We start from the raw sequence: 18,622 nt of genomic DNA on the forward strand, positions 1-18,622 counted from the left end.
AAATGGGAAATGAAATTTAAACGTGGATAAATGTAAAGTAATGCACACTGAAAAAAATAACCCCAACTATACATACAATATGATAGGGACTAATTTAGCTACAGCTAATCAGGACAAAGATCTTGGAGTCATCGTGGATAGTTCTCTGAAGACATCCACGCAGTGTGCAGTGGCAGTCAAAAAAAGCAAATGGGATGTTAGGAATCATTAAAAAAGGGATAGAGAAGACGACGGAGAATATCTTATGGCCCTTATATAAATCCATGGTACGCCCGCATCTTGAATATTGCGTACAGATGTGGTCCCCTCATCTCAAAGAAGATATATTGGCATTAGAAAAGGTTCAGAAAAAGGGCAACTAAAACAATTAGGGGTTTGGAACGGGTCCCATATGAGGAGAGATTAAAAAGGTTAGGACTTTTCAGCTTGGAAAAGAGGAGACTAAGAGGGGATAGGATAGAGGTCTATAAAATCATGAGTGGTGTGGAGAAAGTGAATAAGGAAAAATTATTTACTTGTTCCCATAATATAAGAACTAGGGGCCACCAAATGAAATTAATGGGCAGCAGGTTTCAAACAAAGAAAAGGATGTTCTTCTTCACTCAGCGCACAGTCAACCTGTGGAACTCCTTGCCTGAGGAGGTTGTGAAGACTAGGACTATAACAGAGTTTAAAAGAGAACGGGATAAATTCATGGAGGTTAAGTCCATGAATGGCTATTAGCCAGGATGGGTAAGGAATGGTGTCCCCAGCCTCCGTTTGTCAGAGGGTGGAGTTGGATGACAGGACAGAGATCACTTGATCATTACCTGTGTGGAAGTGTGAAAGGGAAAAGAGGATTTGTGTACAGTTATTTTAGTTTAAGAGACAGAGCAAGAAATAGGCTAACCTTAACCCTAATAACGCGAGATTTGTAGAAGCAGGGTTTGTGTGAATCGGATGGGAAAACTACAAGGGACCTTGCTTTAAGATAAGAATGGAATGCAGACTATAGCAGAAATTGTGGAGAAAAATAAGATATCAGGAAGGAATATGTATAAACAAAATGCAGCTGTTGATTATTATTGTATATAACAAAAGGTATAAATGCTTGCCATAATTGTTTTTCCTTTGAGAGACCTGCCAAGGAAGGGGGAATCCCTGTCTGTGTGTACCCTCTCCCACCTTGCAATTGCTAGAGAATAAAGACTGTCTCTGACTTGCTGCAACCAATCTAAGAGTGAAGACTCTGTTTTCTTTCACACCTGTTAGGCTCACTCTGGGGCACTTGGTGTTGGCCACTGTCAGTAGACAGGATGCTTGGCTGGATGGACCTTTGGTCTGACCCAGTATGGCCATTCTTATGTTCTATATGCTGTAAGTGAACACTTTACAAGGCAGATTGAAATACAGCCCCTGTCCCTAAGGCTTTGCAATCTAACTAACGAAACACCATACTCAAGAATAATTCAGGTAAGAGGGTGTAAAGATCACTGCAAGAAGTGGGCTTTAAGGAGGAATTTGAAAGATAGAAAGGATGTTTGGTACACAGAAAGAGAGAGACTGTCCCAAGTGTAAAAAGCAGCTTGAGAAAGGGAAGAAGCAGGAAGTAGGATAAGGAGATGAAGGGAGTGCATAATAGGAAATGAAAACAGACATGGAGGCATCCATATATGAATCTCCTGTCTTACACCTTGGCCCAAACAAGTTTTTCCAGTTCCTGACTTTCACACTGGGGGAAGGAATTGCTATGCTTCTCCTTGCCACTAGACTTCGCTCTATTACTGGACACTTAACTCTGCCCTCATGAACAACTTTATCTAAGGGCATGTCTACACTACAGACTTTAAATTGACATATGTCCACATTACCCTCCTTCTGTCAGTGATGCACATCCTCCCTAGGACTGGTTCCACCACCTGAAGAGGGGTACTGTGTGTGGGGAAGGGGGTGGGAGGAGGGAGGGGGGGCTGAGAGCCAGAACCTCAGTTCCACGCAGCTCCCCACCAGGAGCAGGGGGACCAGCCACCCCCTAGGGTTCTTGGCTCTCCGCTGGGAGTAGAAGCAGCCGCTCGAGCTTCTCAGCTCCCTAAGTGGGGAGCCAGGCTCAGGCAGCATGGAGCCCTGAAATTGACAAGACAGCCAATAGCAGTGTCTACACAGAAACTGCATTGCCCTAACAACCCCAACAAAACACCTCCCTGAGAGGCATAGGGTGAGTTATTATGTCAGTGTAGAAGGGCACTTTTATATCGGCGGGACAAGGCTGCAGTGTGTACACTGATATTATTAGGTCGACATAACCTGACTTATCTCAACCTAACTGTGTCTCAGACAAGCATCTAAGCCACATTAGAGAGAGAGGCAGCCAATAGTCCTCCACTTCCTCACCATCAGGTTTAGCAGCACAGCTGAGCTCCATCAGCAAAGGCAGCAAGAGTCCGTAGGTTATTCACAGATCCCCTAGACTTTAAGGTCAGAAGGAATCATCGTGATCATCTAGTCTGACCTCCTGCACATGGCAGGTCACAGAACCTCACCCACCAACTCCTGAAATAGACCCAGAACCTCAAATCATGGTTTAAAGATTTACCTTACAGAGAATTTACCATTTACACTAGTTTAAACCTGCAAGTGCCTTATGCCCCATGCTGCAGAGGAAGGAAAAAACCCACAGGGTATCTGCCAACTGACCCAGGGAGAAATTCCTCCCAACCCCAAATATGGCAGTCAGTTAGACCCTGAGCATGTGGGAAAGACTCGCCAGGCAGATACCCGGGAAAGAATTCTCTATAGTAACTCGGAGCTCTCCCCATCTCCAACAGTTGGGGTTTTTTTGTTTTTTTTTGGTTTGTTTTTTTTTTGCTACTGATGATAGCCAATGGGCCACATGCCATTGTAGGTAATCTCCTCATATCATCCCCTCCACAAATTTATCAAGCTCAGTCTTGAAGCCAGGTAGGTTTTTTGCCCAGCAGTGCTCCACTTGGAAGGCAGTTCCAGAACTTCACTCCTCTGATGATTAGAAACCTTTGCCTAATTTTGAGCCGAAACTTGTTGGTGGCCAGGTTATAGCCATTTGTTCTTGTGTCCACATTCGTGCTTAACTTAAATAACTCCTCCCCTTTCCTGGTATTTATTACTCTGATGTATTAATAGAAAGCAATCATATTTCCCCTCAGCCATCTTTTGGTTAGGCTAAACAAGCCAAGCTCTTTGGGTCTCCTTTTATAAGGTAGATTTTCCATTCCTCAGATCATCCTAATAACCTTTCTCTGCATCTGTTCCAATTTGAATTTATCTTTCTTAAACATGGGACACTAGAACTGCACACAATATTCCAGACATGATCTGACCAGTGCCTGGTATAATGGTACTAACACTTCCCTGTCTCTACTGGAAATACCTCGCCTGATGCATCCTAGGATTGCATTAGTATTTTTCACAACTGCATCACACTGACAGCTCATAGTCATCCTGTGATCAATACACCCAGGTCTCTCTCTTCCTCTGTCACTTTGACCCGATAAGTCCCCAGCTTATAGCAAAAATTCTTGTTGTTGATCCCTAAATGCATGACCTTGCATTTTGCTCTACTAAATTTCATCCAATTTCTATTACTCCTGTTTATAAAGTTATCCAGATCTTCTTCTATGATATTTTGGGTCCTCCTCTGTACTGGCAATACCTCCCAACTTCGTGTCAACCGCAAATTTTATTAGCACACACTTTTTTTTTTTAAAACCAAAGTCAGTAATAAAAATGTTTAATAAGATTGATCCCAAAACCAATCCCTGAGAAATTCCACTCGTAACCTCCCTCCAGCCTGACAGTTCACCTTTCAGTATGACCCATTGTACCAATTTCTTCTCCACCTTTCAATTCTCATATTAATCCCCATCTGCTCCAATTTGGCTAATAATTTCCCATGTGGAACTATATCAGATGCCTTACAGAAATCCAGGTAGATTAGATCTACTGCATTTCCTTTGTCTAAAAGATCAGTTATCTTCTCAAAGGATTCAGAGTAGCAGCCGTGTTAGTCTGTATTCGCAAAAAGAAAAGGAGTACTTGTGGCACCTTAGACTAACAAATTTATTTGAGCATAAGCTTTCGTGAGCTACAGCTCACTTCATCGGATGCACCTATGAAGTGAGCCGTAGCTCATGAAAGCTTATGCTCAAATAAATTTGTTAGTCTCTAAGGTGCCACAAGTACTCCTTTTCTTCTCAAAGGAGGAGATCAGGTTAGTTTGGCACGATCTACCTTTTGTAAAACCATGTCGTATTTTATCCCAATTACCATTCACCTCTATGTCCTTAACTACTTTCTTTTTCAAAATTTGTTCCAAGACCTTGCATACAATTGAGGTCAAACTAACAGGCTTGTTGTTTCCTGGATCACTTTTTCCCCTTTATTAAAAATAGGAACTATATTAGCAATTCTCCAGAGTATGACCTTTGAGTTTACAGATTCATTAAAAATCCTTGTTATTGAGCTTGCAATTTCATGTGCCAGTTCCTTTAATATTCTAGGATGGAGATTATCTGGGCCGCCTGATTTAGTCCCATTAAGCTGTTTGAGTTTGACTTCCACCTCAGATGTGGTAATTTCTACCTTCATAAACACATTTATTTATACAGATAAATGTTAAGCTATCTTTCTGGCTAGAAAGTTCACTTTCAAGAACTCATGCATGTCCAGCTAGGAACCTCTGAAGAGGTGACGTAACATGAAGCAATTCTGCACTTTCAATACAAGGACTACAGAGCCATGTCTGCAGTGCTTCTTGGTTTCCAAACAAGGCAGCCTTTTAGGTACAGCTATTAATATATGAACTGACAAGGAAAGGAATAATGAAGTGGTAACCAAGTGTTTGCAGAGCAAGGTCTGTAGGCACTTACTTGTTGAGCTCCTTGGTATGTGCATCTGCTCCTTGCTGTATCAGTCTATCCAGTACTTCCATTGGAGAGGTGGAGGATGTGCAGTCTTCTTCCTGGTTTCCCTTGACTTTCTTTCGCAGTTCCTCAGTCTTCTTGCTAACAAAGAGGTAGGCAGTCTTTGGTAATGCAACCTCAAAAAGGTGCTCATATGAGGGACGCTGCCCGCTCCCAAACCCCATTCTTCTCTGTGCTGATACTTTGCAAGGGCTGGGAGTGAGGATACTGGTCTCCATAGAGGATTGGCCTACCCTGTTACCAGCAGGGCTTTCATCAGAGGCTCCACAGGGTCTGTCAATGGGAGTAAATGTTTGTTTAGGTGTGTCTTGCACACCCTCAAGCCCAGATTTGTCCTGAGACGAGGCTAACGGTTCAGAGTTCAGACTATGTCCTTGAACACTGGAGGCTACTGAATGGGGCTTCCTTTGAGAGGCTGGTAGACTCTCACTTGTGCGGTAAAAAGGAGAGTCAAATCCTCCCCTAGGCACCACGGGCTCAGCATCTGCTGTAGTGATCTCAGAGATCTCTTTTGATATTGCATCTGAGGAAAAAAAAGGAAAGGCAGTTAATAGGCAAAAAAGCTTTAAAAAAATAAGTTTGGTGCTGCGTTAAGACAATCCATCTTTCACCCTTTATAGAATGCCCCCAAACCAACTCTGTGAACATTTAGACATCATTTTACCTGGTACACACTCAGGCTTGCTCTTTGTAACCTGGGATACAAATCCTGTAAACTTTCTTAATGTAAAATTAGAACAGGGTACACTATCAAAACTGAGGGATGTAAATTAACTCATGGCTTTATGTCAGAGAGATGAATTTTTCAAAGTGTAATTGGAGTTCTTAAAACTTTGGGAAAATTTTTCAAAAATTGAAATAGACCAGACTAAGTATTTGGGAATATGCACAATAGGATTTAAATTATTTACCACGATTAAGATAATACAAATAAGAGTAGGTTTTATTAAATTGGAAAAGCTAGCTTGTGAGTAAAGCTAGAAATAAAGCAAATAAAATAAATCAGCCTTTCTATATAGGGTGAATAAAAACACCAACTAAAAACATTTATGCTGATAATAGCTCATCTTAATTAATTAGCCTCTTACAGTTTGTATGGCAACTTCCACCTTCTCTGTACGTGTATATCTATCTATCTATCTTCTTACTATATGTTCCATTCTATGCAGCCGATGAAGTGAGCTGTAGCCCACGAAAGCTTATGCTCTAATAAATTTGTTAGTCTCTAAGGTGCCACAAGTACTCCTGGTTTTTTTGCGGACACAGGCTAGCATGGCTGCTACTCTGAAACCTGTCATTTAAAAATTGGTTTATTTAAATCAGAAGTTTTTAAAATTTTGTTAAATACCTAAAATTTAATTTAAAATTGACAATTTCTTTTAAGGCCTAAACTTATTACAAATTACAATCATTTTAATCAAATACAAAAAATATTCAGCAGTTCATATTTGCTGCTAAGTTTTAGGAAGAAGTCAAACCACTGAATAATAGTGAAAGTCACTGGATAAAAACTTGGAACCAGAGTTTGTGTAAGTGCTAAACCAGCTTTTGACAGCAGTAGCCTCTTTTGCAGGTGTAGAGAGAATCTTTTCTTCATTTCAGTTTTTCAGCTTCCAATCAATTTCTTAACACTGAAATGAACTAGTTGAATAAAGCAGGAAAGCTTGTTTTCCTCTTCCAATCTATGAATAAAAACTAGGTATGAAAAAACGAGATCTATTCATTCTAAAATCTTGAAAGACACTGACCAGAAATCATCAGTTCAATTCATTAACTAGAGATAATACTTCATTTAATAAAACTGTTAGTTTTAAATGCAAAGCATGTTTTGATAAGTTTTTTTTAAATGTATCCAGCACATTTACAGTAGTTTTAATTGAATAAAAAAAAAAGTTATTTTTATGCATTTTAACTGAATTTGAATTTCTATCTAAATAGCACTTTACACAATTTACAAATAAAAAAAATCAGTTCAGTAAATAGAAAATGGTGAATGATGCATTTCTTAACAATAAAAAATGTGAAAATTAAGAAACCAAATAAAGGTAAGTTAAGCTATTGTGACAGGGTCGGGCCAGATGGCTATAGGAGAGTAATAGAAGGCAGATACATTAGCCCTAGGCTAAGTAGGTCCCCTTTCCCTGGGTAAAGTAACAGGGAAGGTTCCAGAACAATCAGGAATCTTCTGGAGACAATTAAGACAGGCTGATTAGAACACCTGCAGCCAATCAAGAAGCTGCTAGAATCAATTAAGGCAGGCTAATCAGGGCACCTGGGTTTTAAAAAGGAGCTCACTTCAGTTTGTGGTGTGCATGTGAGGAGCTGGGAGCAAGAGGCACTAGGAACTGAGAGTGAGAGTGAGAGTGAGAGTGAGAGTGAGAGTGAGAGTGAGAGTGAGAGTGAGAGTGAGAGTGAGAGAGAACGAGAACGAGAACGAGAACGAGAACGTGGACTGTTGGAGCACTGAGGTGTACAAGCATCATCAGACACCAGGAGGAAGGTCCTATGGTGAGGATAAAGAAGGTATTGGGAGGAGGCCATGCGGAAGTAGCCCAGGGAGTTGTAGCTGTCGCACAGCTGTTCCAGGAGGCTCTCTAGACAGCTGCATTCCACAGGGCCCTGGGCTGGAACCCAGAGTAGAGGGTGGGCCCGGGTTCCCCCCAACTCCTGGTCAGACACAGGATCGATCTGGACTGTGGGTTCAGAAAAACAGCCAAGCTGAGGGCTGCCATGAAGCTCTAAGGTGAGCAAATCCGCCAATAAGCGCAAGATCCACCAAGGTAGAGCAGGAACTTTGTCACACTATACAATTGCTTAAATATAGGTATATAGATATATTGTATCCTCCTGGTTATCAAAAAGAAGCACCAAAGTCTGTGTAAAAAGACTATATTTTAGTTACAAATCAACATGTTTTAATGGTTGCCAACCAATGAGAATCAACCTTTCATTAGGAAAGTAATTAAAAATATAAAGATGAAATATATATATATTTTCTGCTTGTTGATTTAAATCATGATCAAAACTGGTGATGTAAATTAATGCACTTTGTTTCTAGAGTTTTTTTTTTAAACTTAATTTGAATCCTTGTCAATTGAAGTTCCAAAGAAGAGTGATAAATTTGTAAATATATTGTTTAGTTTAGCCATAGGAAAAAAAGGCCTCAATTAAAGAGTCACATACATCTGTAAGAAAAAGGGAGACGAACTATACTAAATATGGAAAAAGCGTTACATCGTCCCCGATAGTGCTAATATGAAGAAAATATTGAAGGACACCCTATCAACACAATGTGTGTTAAGACACTACTATGAAACTGACCACAGTCTTACTCAAATACTCAAAATAGGGTTTTAAGTGGTACATAAACCTTGCAATAGTCCTCTGCATAAGGGTGAATTTTCCACATAGCAAGTGGGGGGGGTGGGTCTATTTTTATACAAAAATCAAATATTTGCTTATCCTCCTACAAGTTTGATTTTAGAAATTTTGACAGAAAGGAAGTCATTTTCCTTTTCTGCTAACTACTTCCTAATACAGAATTTGGATTTTTTACTTGTGGGGAAAAAAGGCTGTTGCGAATACTGGAAATAAGTACAGACTTTAGGATGTAATAATTTTTCAAAGGAATACTTAGGGGTATTGCAACTTTTTTTTTTTAAAATAATGGCTATCCCTGTTTATGGATCTAGAAAATACAGATATTATGCTGTTTTACAGAATATCAGAAAACTAATAGAACAGGGATGGAAAAAAGGAAAGTTAACCTGTAGATATTAAAAACTATAAAATTTTGGAAAAAAAAAATCTTAAAGGCGAGCGAAAAGAGATACTATAAGTGCCTGATCTAAAATCCACTGAAGTCAATAGAATCACTCTATTGACTTCAATAGACTTTGGCTCAGACCCCAAATAAAGTCACTAGAAGAAAGTCTAGAGCCATGCCATCTACCCTGGCATGCTAATTAAGGAACATTGTAAAGTTTTATTTCAAAATTATCTTGACCAGAAAATTTTTTAAAGGGACTACGTAATCATCATGTATGTCAGGGGTGGGTGTGCAGAAGTAGTTCATTCTTACAAAATGTAAATGATGATGTCCTAAAATTAAGATAGTTTTATCCTTGATATTAAAATAAATAGATTTTCCACTTGGCTATAAGAGGCAACTTTTTTTTTTTTAAAAAAACCAAATGCAAAAAGAGAGTCTACAGAGTTAACTAGGAACTTACTGATTTGTCTCAGTCAGAAATTCTTCCCAGATTAAAAAGAGGAAATACAGCCTTAACACTAGTCATGTAAAGAAGGGTTTACTATTATTTATGTATTACTTACTTCTGAAATAATCTGATTTTTACATTGATACATATGTAAACGATAAGGATCGCTAAGAGGATTGCTGCATAAAAGGAGTAGGTTTCAAAAATAGAACGTATAAATGGACCAGGAAGACAAAGCCAATAGGGAGGGTTACAACAATTAAGCAGGGTAGTGTGGCTAAGTATATGTTGACCGGAACAACTTCTTTCAGAAACTAAGGATATTTCATTCTCATCAGAAATATGTGCAGAGTTACTGTATATTGAACATGAAGTCTCTTGATTTACATGGGAAGAGTTGATAAGAAGCAAGGTGAAATTAACTAACTATACATTTATGCCACTTTTGGAATACTTATCAGGAAGAAGCTAGTATCCCCAATAGGTTCCCTGAATCCACACATTTTCTTCTGGCTGCAGTAATAACTAATACTCATTTATATCTGGCTTGATAAAATTAGAAAGTCTGCATCGTCAAACTCAGTACCATACTAGCTCGCGGTCTAAATGCATATAAAACCTACATAAGGATACCAACAGACATTACCTTCTTCTCTGTCCTTCTCAACACTATCTTCATCAGAGGCCAGGCAACCTAAAAATTCTGGAAGATCACTTAAATTTACAGAACTTTTACTGCCAGGCACTTCTGAAGGAAAAAAAAACAAAAATTAATTGTACAGGTGCTATATGTCAACGTAAGACTTAACAATATATCTTCCACTTCTGCTGAAATAATCTTCGAACCTTCTCCATCCCTCTAGATCCTCCCCAAAACAGGAGCGTACCCCATTTCTGCTCCACCCGCAAATCAAAGAGTCCTGAAGTGTTAGGTCACTGGTCCCTCCAGAGACAGCCAATGTGATTTTGAAAATGACAAGAAGTGTTACTGCAGAGTGAGATGAGGTAGTCTCCTCCACAGAAGAGAAGTACGTTGTCTGCAGTTCTCCTACCCATGAAAAGGAAGGACAAAGCTTAAGTCTCAAATATGTTTGCACTGCTAGATTTCCAGGCCAGATCTAAACTCCCTTTAAAACACTCATCTTGCTCCAATAAACAGTATTTGCCTACAAAAAAAAGCTTAACTGAATGAATGCAGTACAAACTAAACCATATGTGACTAAGTAACAGATCAAAAGTCTGAGACAGACGATAAAGACACACATATTAAGTAATGCAGGGATAGAAATCTTAGGTTTGCAGCTCAGTCACAAGTTGTGAATCCAATGGAAAGTCTAGCACAAATGCCAAATACCAGAAAGTTCAGATACCAGTGTTGCAAGACAACTCCACTGTGGAAAGCCAGTTTTAAATTCCAGCATCTTTTCCACCCTGAAAACATTTCTACAGCAATTCTTTAACATCTTAAGTGTGGTACCATCAGAATCCCTTCCCACCCCTTCCAGGGACGTGTGGGTGTGGGATAGAGGAAATGGCAAGTATAGATTCCATTTCCAATAAGATACACTTTTCTCTCAAACATTCTCTACAGATTTTACTACTCCACAAGTAACTAGAAAGGGTTTTCTCAAATGCAGTGATATAGTAACACTGCAGGAGCATTGAAAAATTTCTGCTTCCAGAAGCATTTGAGTGGAAAGAGTCTATCCTGAACTGCTAACGCAGTGAAGGAATACACCTGGGCAGTATTAGATGCATAACACTGCGAGTCCTTTTGAAGTTGAGGAATCTAACGTAAGAGAGCTCCCAAAGATCATCCTCAAAGCTTGAGCTTCTCCTTTTTAATCTTTTGCAACCTTCACTTTAGTTCTGTGTTCCAAACATTAAATATTTAAATTGTGGAACACTGGGGTGGGGATGAGGGGCAGCTAAGAAGGCAGTCCATGCAAAGTATTTCTGGAGGTGAATAGTTAACAGAAAACAAATAAAGTTATCATCATGTGAAGTTAAGCTGAATTGTAGTGCTACGGTGGGATTCTGGAACCACTATGGAATGGATGGGGAAAAAATGGAGAAAGGGCAGGGGAGAAGTCTTTTGTAACTGGAAACATTTATCCACAAATGAGATCACTGCTTTGGGCTAAGACTATTGATAGCTGGGAGAAGAGGATGTAGTTTACCCAATGCTTTCTCGCTGTTTATGACATTTTGCTGACGGGACAGCGAAGGCCTCCCGGGATCCGGTTTGTCCTCCTGGAAGAAAATAAGGATTCTTTGCAACAGACATCTATCATAAAGCAGCCTCTAGTACATGTTCAGTGAGAGGGAATTTTTCCAGAGAGATGACTTTAAGTGGTAAATTGATAAGACTTCGGAGACAGGCTAACCCAAATATAAATTGCCTGAAGTTACAGGCAATTTGTTAGTTTGTGTTAAGGCCCAAACTACATTTTCATAATTAAATACTTTTGATTTAGACACAAACAACCATGACTGAAAGACAGGTTCTCATGAAAAGTTAACCCAGAGACTGAAGCCAGCTTTGCCGGCCAGTTACATTTTGCCTTTACCTTCTTGAGAGGTGTGGCAGCAGCTGGAGGGAGTGAAACATGCACGAAGTCATCTGAAATGCAGGGTGGAGGAGGGGAGGTGGCTGGTGTTCCTAGAGGGGTTCCTTTTCCACCTGCTCAAAAGGCAAAGAAAAGGTTAATCACCATTTAAACTCCATATCCTCCTTATTTGAGTTAATTTCACATTCATAAAGTTCAAGTGATACACACTTCAAATGATTTGCCATTCAAACCTCACAATTTTCAGTTTCATATGGGACATCCAGTTTTCAAACTTTGGTACTTAACTCGGGGTACTCAGTTCTCCATATCAATGTTCATATTAGAACTTATCTGTGTAAACGAGTACTTGGATGTCTAAATCCTGACTTGGAGAACTCAAATGCAGAATTGGCTGTTCCCATTTAAGACACCCATTCAGAAAATTGTATGCTCCATTCAAGAGTGGAGTAATGATATAGCTAAAGACATCAAAATTTACGAACAGCAAACTACATAAGAGAATTTTTAGGGGAAAAGCAGTTTAAAGAAGTTCCAAATACCCTTAGATTCACCTTTAAAGAGCCTGTATGCAACCCTAAGTATCTACACAGATATTTTTAACAAAGTATCACTTCTAGACCAAGTTAAAAAACCCATTAAAATACTAACTCTGAAATGCAGTACATACCAGGTGTGCTAAAATATCTGCTATAAGGCTGTGATGAAGTTTGTGAGGACTCTGACGAGACAATTCCTGGAGAGGTTGGTGGAGTGGTCATACCACAAACTGCAGAGGGGCTCCAGATGGTAACCTGACTCACAATATAAGCAAATCAATTAGGCATATGTAATAAAAACGTAAATGAAATACACACATTCTGGCCCATGCCAAATGTCAAAAACAAAAAGGTATCAATGAGGAATACATTTAATTCTTTACTAAACTAGGTACAGTAGTTATACTAGGAAGCTGCAATGCTTGCTCAACTGAAAGCAAATGCACCTATTTCTAAAATATCCAAATCCAAAGAAAAAGCCAATTTAAGAACTGAAGAGTGAACAGCTTTGTAATAACATGCTGGTATGCCATGTTTAGGTGCATTACCTGCTGTGGCTCAGTTGACAGCCGCGAAGACTGTGGGCTCAGAATCGGAGGTAGCTGCCCTTGCATTTGTAACAGGGTTAGCCTAGGAGTGGAATAAGGGGTAGAAGTGGAAGTCCCTGGAGTTTAAAAAAAAAAAAAAAAAAAAGGAACATTCATGTTAGTTTATCAAATCTGATTTAGATCTTTATGATCCTTCTTGCAGATATTTAACAGTTTTTATTTTAAAAAATATCAAATCCACTCATCCGTTCCTATACACAATCTGGCTATTGGAAAGCAGATTTATCCCTTTCCATCCATGTAAAATATATAACACCACTAATTTTAAGTGGCTAATGATTTGGGGTGTCTCAGTATTTGAGTGTGCAACCTTAAAGAGGCCTAATTCTCAGAAAGTGCTGAACACTTGACCAGCTAATCACTACTGTCAATTCTGAGAATATGATAGACAAGGCAACAGGAATTGTCTTAGCTCATCCTTCAAGGAAAAATGTCACAGCTTTGTGACATTGCTAGAGAGTAGTAATATCAGGACTTCATATACGTGTACAGAAGGGGGCCGGGGGGAGAGAAAGAGAGAATGCGCTTTTTGCAAAAGTTGCCTTGTAGAACTGGACTCCAAGGAGGGTATATTGGTAAGAACTGCGATTTTTTTTGTAACATAGCTGGTCTGCTTCCAATGGATATTAAAAGTGCCAATCAGCTCTTACCGTAGCTGCTGTGTGTGTCAATGTAAGGACTGGCATTGGGGTCAGTTTGACGAGGCTGCAAGCATATGCTGACTGGCTGTGACACAGAATAATAGCTGTCTTCATATGAGGCTTCTTTTGGGTCCAGGGAGATTTTGGCACATTCTATCACAACATCATGAGTTTCTAGTCTTTTCCACCTGCAGATAGTTTTTGGAGCCAAAAGAGTAAGTTAGTCTTAAATAAGCTAATTATGATTCTAAATCAAGGTTCCTGCACATATTAGGAACTGGTTTGTCGGATGGCTCATTTGTGTTCCTGCCAGCTTTGCATGATCCCAGCTGAAACATGACTGAGGCACCATACAAGTGCTTTGCAACATTTTAGACAGTTTACAAAGAAACTGCACCTAGATGACTCATAAGAGGTGACTCCAATTTGGCAACATAACAGCTTTGAAATAGATCTATTTGAACCCAGCAGGGTCTTCTGTGGAGCACTCTGGAAAGGAGGAAAAGCATACAAAGGCTTGAATGGTCCTGAGCTTCAACACATAGAGATCAGATCAGCTATCCTCAAATGTTGGGAATCCAAAATTAGACAAACCAGCAATGCAGAATCTGAAACTATTTTGCAAGTTGCTATATGGTACACCAATTAAGGAGTTTTACTTGTTTTAAGTTTTGGGCACAAATATTATATTTGTTTCTTTCACTCTGTACACCTCTTCTCTGTATAACTGAGTAATTAAACTCAGCAGTCAAATTAGAACAGACCAAGACCTCAGAGGATGGAAGTTCATTGCATGTTAAAGTACAGTAAGAAAAAACAGGAAGTTATCCATTTAGAAGCTGCTTTGCTTTTGGCCATAAGATAAAATTTGAAGCAAGACAGTTTATACAAGATACTAACCCAAAGGGCTTTAACTGACAATTCTGTGCCAATCTAACTCTTTAGAGATGCTCCCCCCCCGCCCCAAAATGCAGCTGGGAGAAGCCTGCAAAATTGATCATTGTGATAGTCAATGGGTTCCCATTTAGTAGTGTTTTCCTAGTGACTCTGAAAGCAGGGGAAGAGCACTATTGTGCAGGAACAAGAGTCAATTTCTCCTCTTCAGTTGCTGGGCCTGTGGAGACAAGAGAAAAGCAGCAAGTGGTGCTGCTGCAGGCAAATGGGCCTATTTCTAAAAAAGTTAGTACAGTTGAGGCCACATAAAAACACACCTGTTAAAAGAATTGATCTGTTAACTGAATCAAATTTTCTAGGCACCAGATCAGATACACTGAAGCCATTTTAAATACTTAAATTCTATTAAGCACTTCTAATGAGCCAAAGGTAGAAAACCACAATATTAAAACTTGACCCAGTGAAACAGATACGGGTAGCTTATGTCAAATCAAAATGCACATAATGAGCCTGCAGATTCCTCTTTATTTTGTTAAAAAAATGAGCAAATTAGTTAACATTGTTACATCACAGTAGTACTAACTGGTTTCTACCATAATTAAAATATCTTCCTCAGGTATTGTAATTATCCACCCACCAGATACAAAATAAAGTTCAACCCCCAAACAAACAACTGGTAAATGACCTATTCCAACAATTTTTGTGTCCCCACCCCCACTGAAAGCTAGGATGCAGAAACCTTATGTTTTATCTGGGGTACCTTAGAATATTGATTGCAGAGTATCACTGACAAAGGACTTTTCTGTTGGCAGACACAAATTTCTGTTGTGAGCTTCCTGAAAAAGACCATCTAAAGACTGCTCATTCACAGCCTTTCCTACTAGAGGAGTGAATTTATATACCTTCGTGGGTCCAGTTCATGGTCCTTGGATCCAGTCACTAATTCTGGATGAATTCGTACATGTTCCATCATTGGCTATAAAAGTGGGGGCAAAACACAGAAATATGTATTTAATGCTTCTGGAAAAGCTTTGTACCATATTCAACTCCAAAAATGGAGCACCAACAAGTAGTTGAAATAGGCCAGGGCTAAAAGTTTAGAGGATGGTTACACAAGCGTGACAGCTAAATTAATTTTTCAGACTTGTATTTAGAAAGCTGTTTTTGCTTCCATTAAGGGTTCATTCTGCCAGTAATCTGTCATGATCTTGTTTCACTGCACAGTACTCAATCCAAATATATCAATGCAGTAACTCAGTTTGGCAGATAACTACAGTCTTGCAGCTATAAACTACACATTTTTCTTAGCTGATATGAACATAAGCTATATTTTACCTTGACCACCTCTTCAAAAGTCTCCAAGTTTTCCTTCATACTGTAGTGAGAGCGCAGAAAGGAGACAAAGTTGCAAGGATACATTCCATAAAGGCGGTGAAAGAGTGCATAAACACTGGCATGGAGATGGACGAGATAGATCTCTGCCACATGACCTGGGGGAAATAGTTAGAGCCTTTTTACGTGATTGAATTGGAGGAGAGAAAGAAGAGAAATTCTCCTGATGAGATCAAAGAAACTGAGTGTCAGAAGTTAAGAGAGAGTGCTTTAAGAATGTCTGTTCTGATTTAAGACAAATGACAGTTTGGAAGTACCATAGCCTAGCAATGCTTAAGACCATCATCTGTGTGAAAGGAGAGCCACACTTGCACGTCACACGTGTCAATCAGCTCTGAACTAAAAAGTAAAATCAGGAATGGAGTATTCATTCAGGCTGTCTTTTATCCTGTGTTTGTACAGTACCTAACGCCCACAACTAGGGAGCCTATGTGCTACAGCAATACACATAATAAATAATCCTTAAAACAAAGCGCTTTCTATTCAGATTGGCTCCTTTGCAGAAGAGTTAATTTTTCAACAATTGTAGTTTGCATGACTGACTGAACACTAAGCAAATCAATAAGGACACCCCTTTCAGCTCAAAGTCAAATAAAAATCTGATAACCACAGGGAAAAAAGTATCACAAGTTTGAATTGTGTAACTACTGGCTTGTCTTTATGGCCTGTAGGTGCAACTATGATATTAGTCAATGTCAAAATGGCCTTCTAAATCACACCTCTATATACTCAACTATGGTGTTTGTTCACAGGGTCACACAGACAGAAGACATACAATTTCTAGCATTGTGCCCCAAAATGGCATATGGATTGTCAGAATGGACTAAGAGCAATCAATGTTAAAATGAAAAGTCTAATACTACTAGTATTTTAGTGGTTACTGGTTCAGAAGCATTGTCAGAAATTCCTACATCCATAGCTAACACTCATAACTGAGAGCCTCCAAATTAGCACCTGGTTCAAGCTAGTTGTTTTCTTTCTCACCTTTCCATCTACTAGACCTAACTGTCCATCCATATCCTTAGAGCTCTAATGGTTCCATTCCTGCCATGTAGTGGCAGCAACAACACTATTGATCTTAAAGCATCACAGAATCCCTTTTCATTTCAGAGTGTTGTACCAATAAGCGCCACGGTGCAAGAGAAACATCCAGACATTAGCTGTCAAAGAAAAGGAATAGCTTTGGGTTTAGTATCCAAATTTTCCCCATTTAACTAACCCCAGGAGTCAGAACTGCAGCCCACCACTAGTCTCCCAAGATAAAGTGCTCGCCAGCAGTCAGAGAAATGGTGCTACTGAATCATACTTGCAACAAAGCCAGATCTCTCACCTGGATTCTTCAAGCACCAGGATGAGAGACGGCCAAATATACCAAAGAAATCATGAAGGTACATTTTGCCAGACTGTGGAATCATTGGCAGCATGGTTATTAACACTAGGACACCAGTGGTGAGTACTATTACATCTGTGTCAGTCTGCAATGAAGAAAAGTCATATTAGTCAGAATTCAAATGGAAAAGCTTCATTTTTTCCTGACGCAGCACTAGTACACAATGGACATCGCATAGTTACAACCTGATAAGGGTCCTTACTTTAAGGATTCCTAATCTAAACCAACCAAACCTTGGCTCACTCTCACACCTGCCCCTTTAATCTTGCAGATCCCCAAGAGAAAGTCAGGGATTCCAGCTACCATCCTGTCTTCCAACCACCGACCTGCTGCCTAAGAATTCGTTAACTTCCTTCAAAGGCAGTCTTTATACCTGTTCCTTATCTGAATGGAGAGAACCACTACTGGTATACCTACCTCTGCCTTTCTAGAGCTAAACTGGTATACCTACCTCTGCCTCCGGAGCCCAAGAGACCTGAAATTTGATCTGGGTACCCCACATGGCTGGCAGAGGACTAAAACTAGGCCCCAGCTGTCCTCATGTTAACATCTCTTACATGCATACAAGCTCTTTCTGTACAGCCACACAAGTTAAATAATATACCTGTTCTAGTAACAAGGCCAAAAATATGATAAAAATGAAACCATTTGGACCAGAGCATAATAATCTGTATCTTGAGTTTAGAGCTTTAGTATTAAAACTTGAGGTTAGCTACAACCAGTTTGTCAGATTGCTGAAATACAGACCAAAAAACTGAGCACTGCTGAAACAAAACACTTGTTAGCTGAAGGCACTGTTGCATGATAAATCTAAGGTAACTGAAGAGGTCCCAAACTGTAAATTCTGTCTGCCCGATGCCTCCAATTTAAAAGAAAAAAAAAAAAACCCCTTTATGAATAGTGACTCTAATCTAACGCTAATCTACTATTATAACTAATTATGCAAATGTCTGTACCTTGTATTCATGTATTTTGCAAACTTCAATCTATTCTCATAACTCTCATGTGAGATACACAAGGGTATATAATTACTACTTATTTATCAGATGGAGAAATAAAAGTACGGGACGGTCAAGTGACTGGCTCACATTCTCTCAGCAAGTTAGGGGCACAGGAAGGAAAAGAAACCAGGAGTCTTGACTTGCGGTCTTCCTGTTAATCACAAAACATTGTTTTCTCCCTATATTAACTTTAGTATCTTAACTTTTTATATGTTTTCATAAAGCAAAGGATACAAAGTTGTACAATTTAGGGAAATTCAGTGCTTATAAAACAAGAAGCATTCAGACCTAGGGTTATCAGGGATCCACAGAACATCTACTACGTGGGAAGTGAGAGTGTAAGCTTCCTCCACCAGTGTGCTTCAATGGAAATAGAGTATGTATTCACTATTTTTCAAAATTTTCCTTTCCCCTAACCAATTTATGCAAA

General features: G+C 39.4%; 1 protein-coding gene across 11 annotated transcripts in view; it reads right to left on the bottom strand.

Moving 5' to 3' along the window:
- The window catches only part of TSC1 (TSC complex subunit 1), a 64,749-nt gene that overhangs the window by 14,496 nt on the left and 31,631 nt on the right, over positions 1–18,622 (bottom strand). For 3 of the 11 annotated variants that reach the window (XM_043498792.1, XM_043498793.1, XM_043498801.1), the window contains 10 exons: positions 17,132–17,276; positions 15,745–15,899; positions 15,312–15,385; positions 13,525–13,703; positions 12,815–12,930; positions 12,398–12,521; positions 11,728–11,843; positions 11,338–11,410; positions 9,804–9,905; positions 4,884–5,460 (listed from right to left, as the gene is read on the bottom strand). In XM_043498792.1, coding sequence (XP_043354727.1) covers positions 4,884–5,460; positions 9,804–9,905; positions 11,338–11,410; positions 11,728–11,843; positions 12,398–12,521; positions 12,815–12,930; positions 13,525–13,703; positions 15,312–15,385; positions 15,745–15,899; positions 17,132–17,276 — 1,661 coding nt within the window. The remainder of the gene's footprint in view (positions 1–4,883; positions 5,461–9,803; positions 9,906–11,337; positions 11,411–11,727; positions 11,844–12,397; positions 12,522–12,814; positions 12,931–13,524; positions 13,704–15,311; positions 15,386–15,744; positions 15,900–17,131; positions 17,277–18,622) is intronic. The other 8 variants (XM_038374421.2, XM_043498794.1, XM_043498796.1 and 5 more) reach the window with 5 other exon arrangements.

Source organism: Dermochelys coriacea, chromosome 16 (assembly GCF_009764565.3).
Source record: "Dermochelys coriacea isolate rDerCor1 chromosome 16, rDerCor1.pri.v4, whole genome shotgun sequence".
Lineage (NCBI taxonomy): Eukaryota > Metazoa > Chordata > Testudines > Dermochelyidae > Dermochelys > Dermochelys coriacea.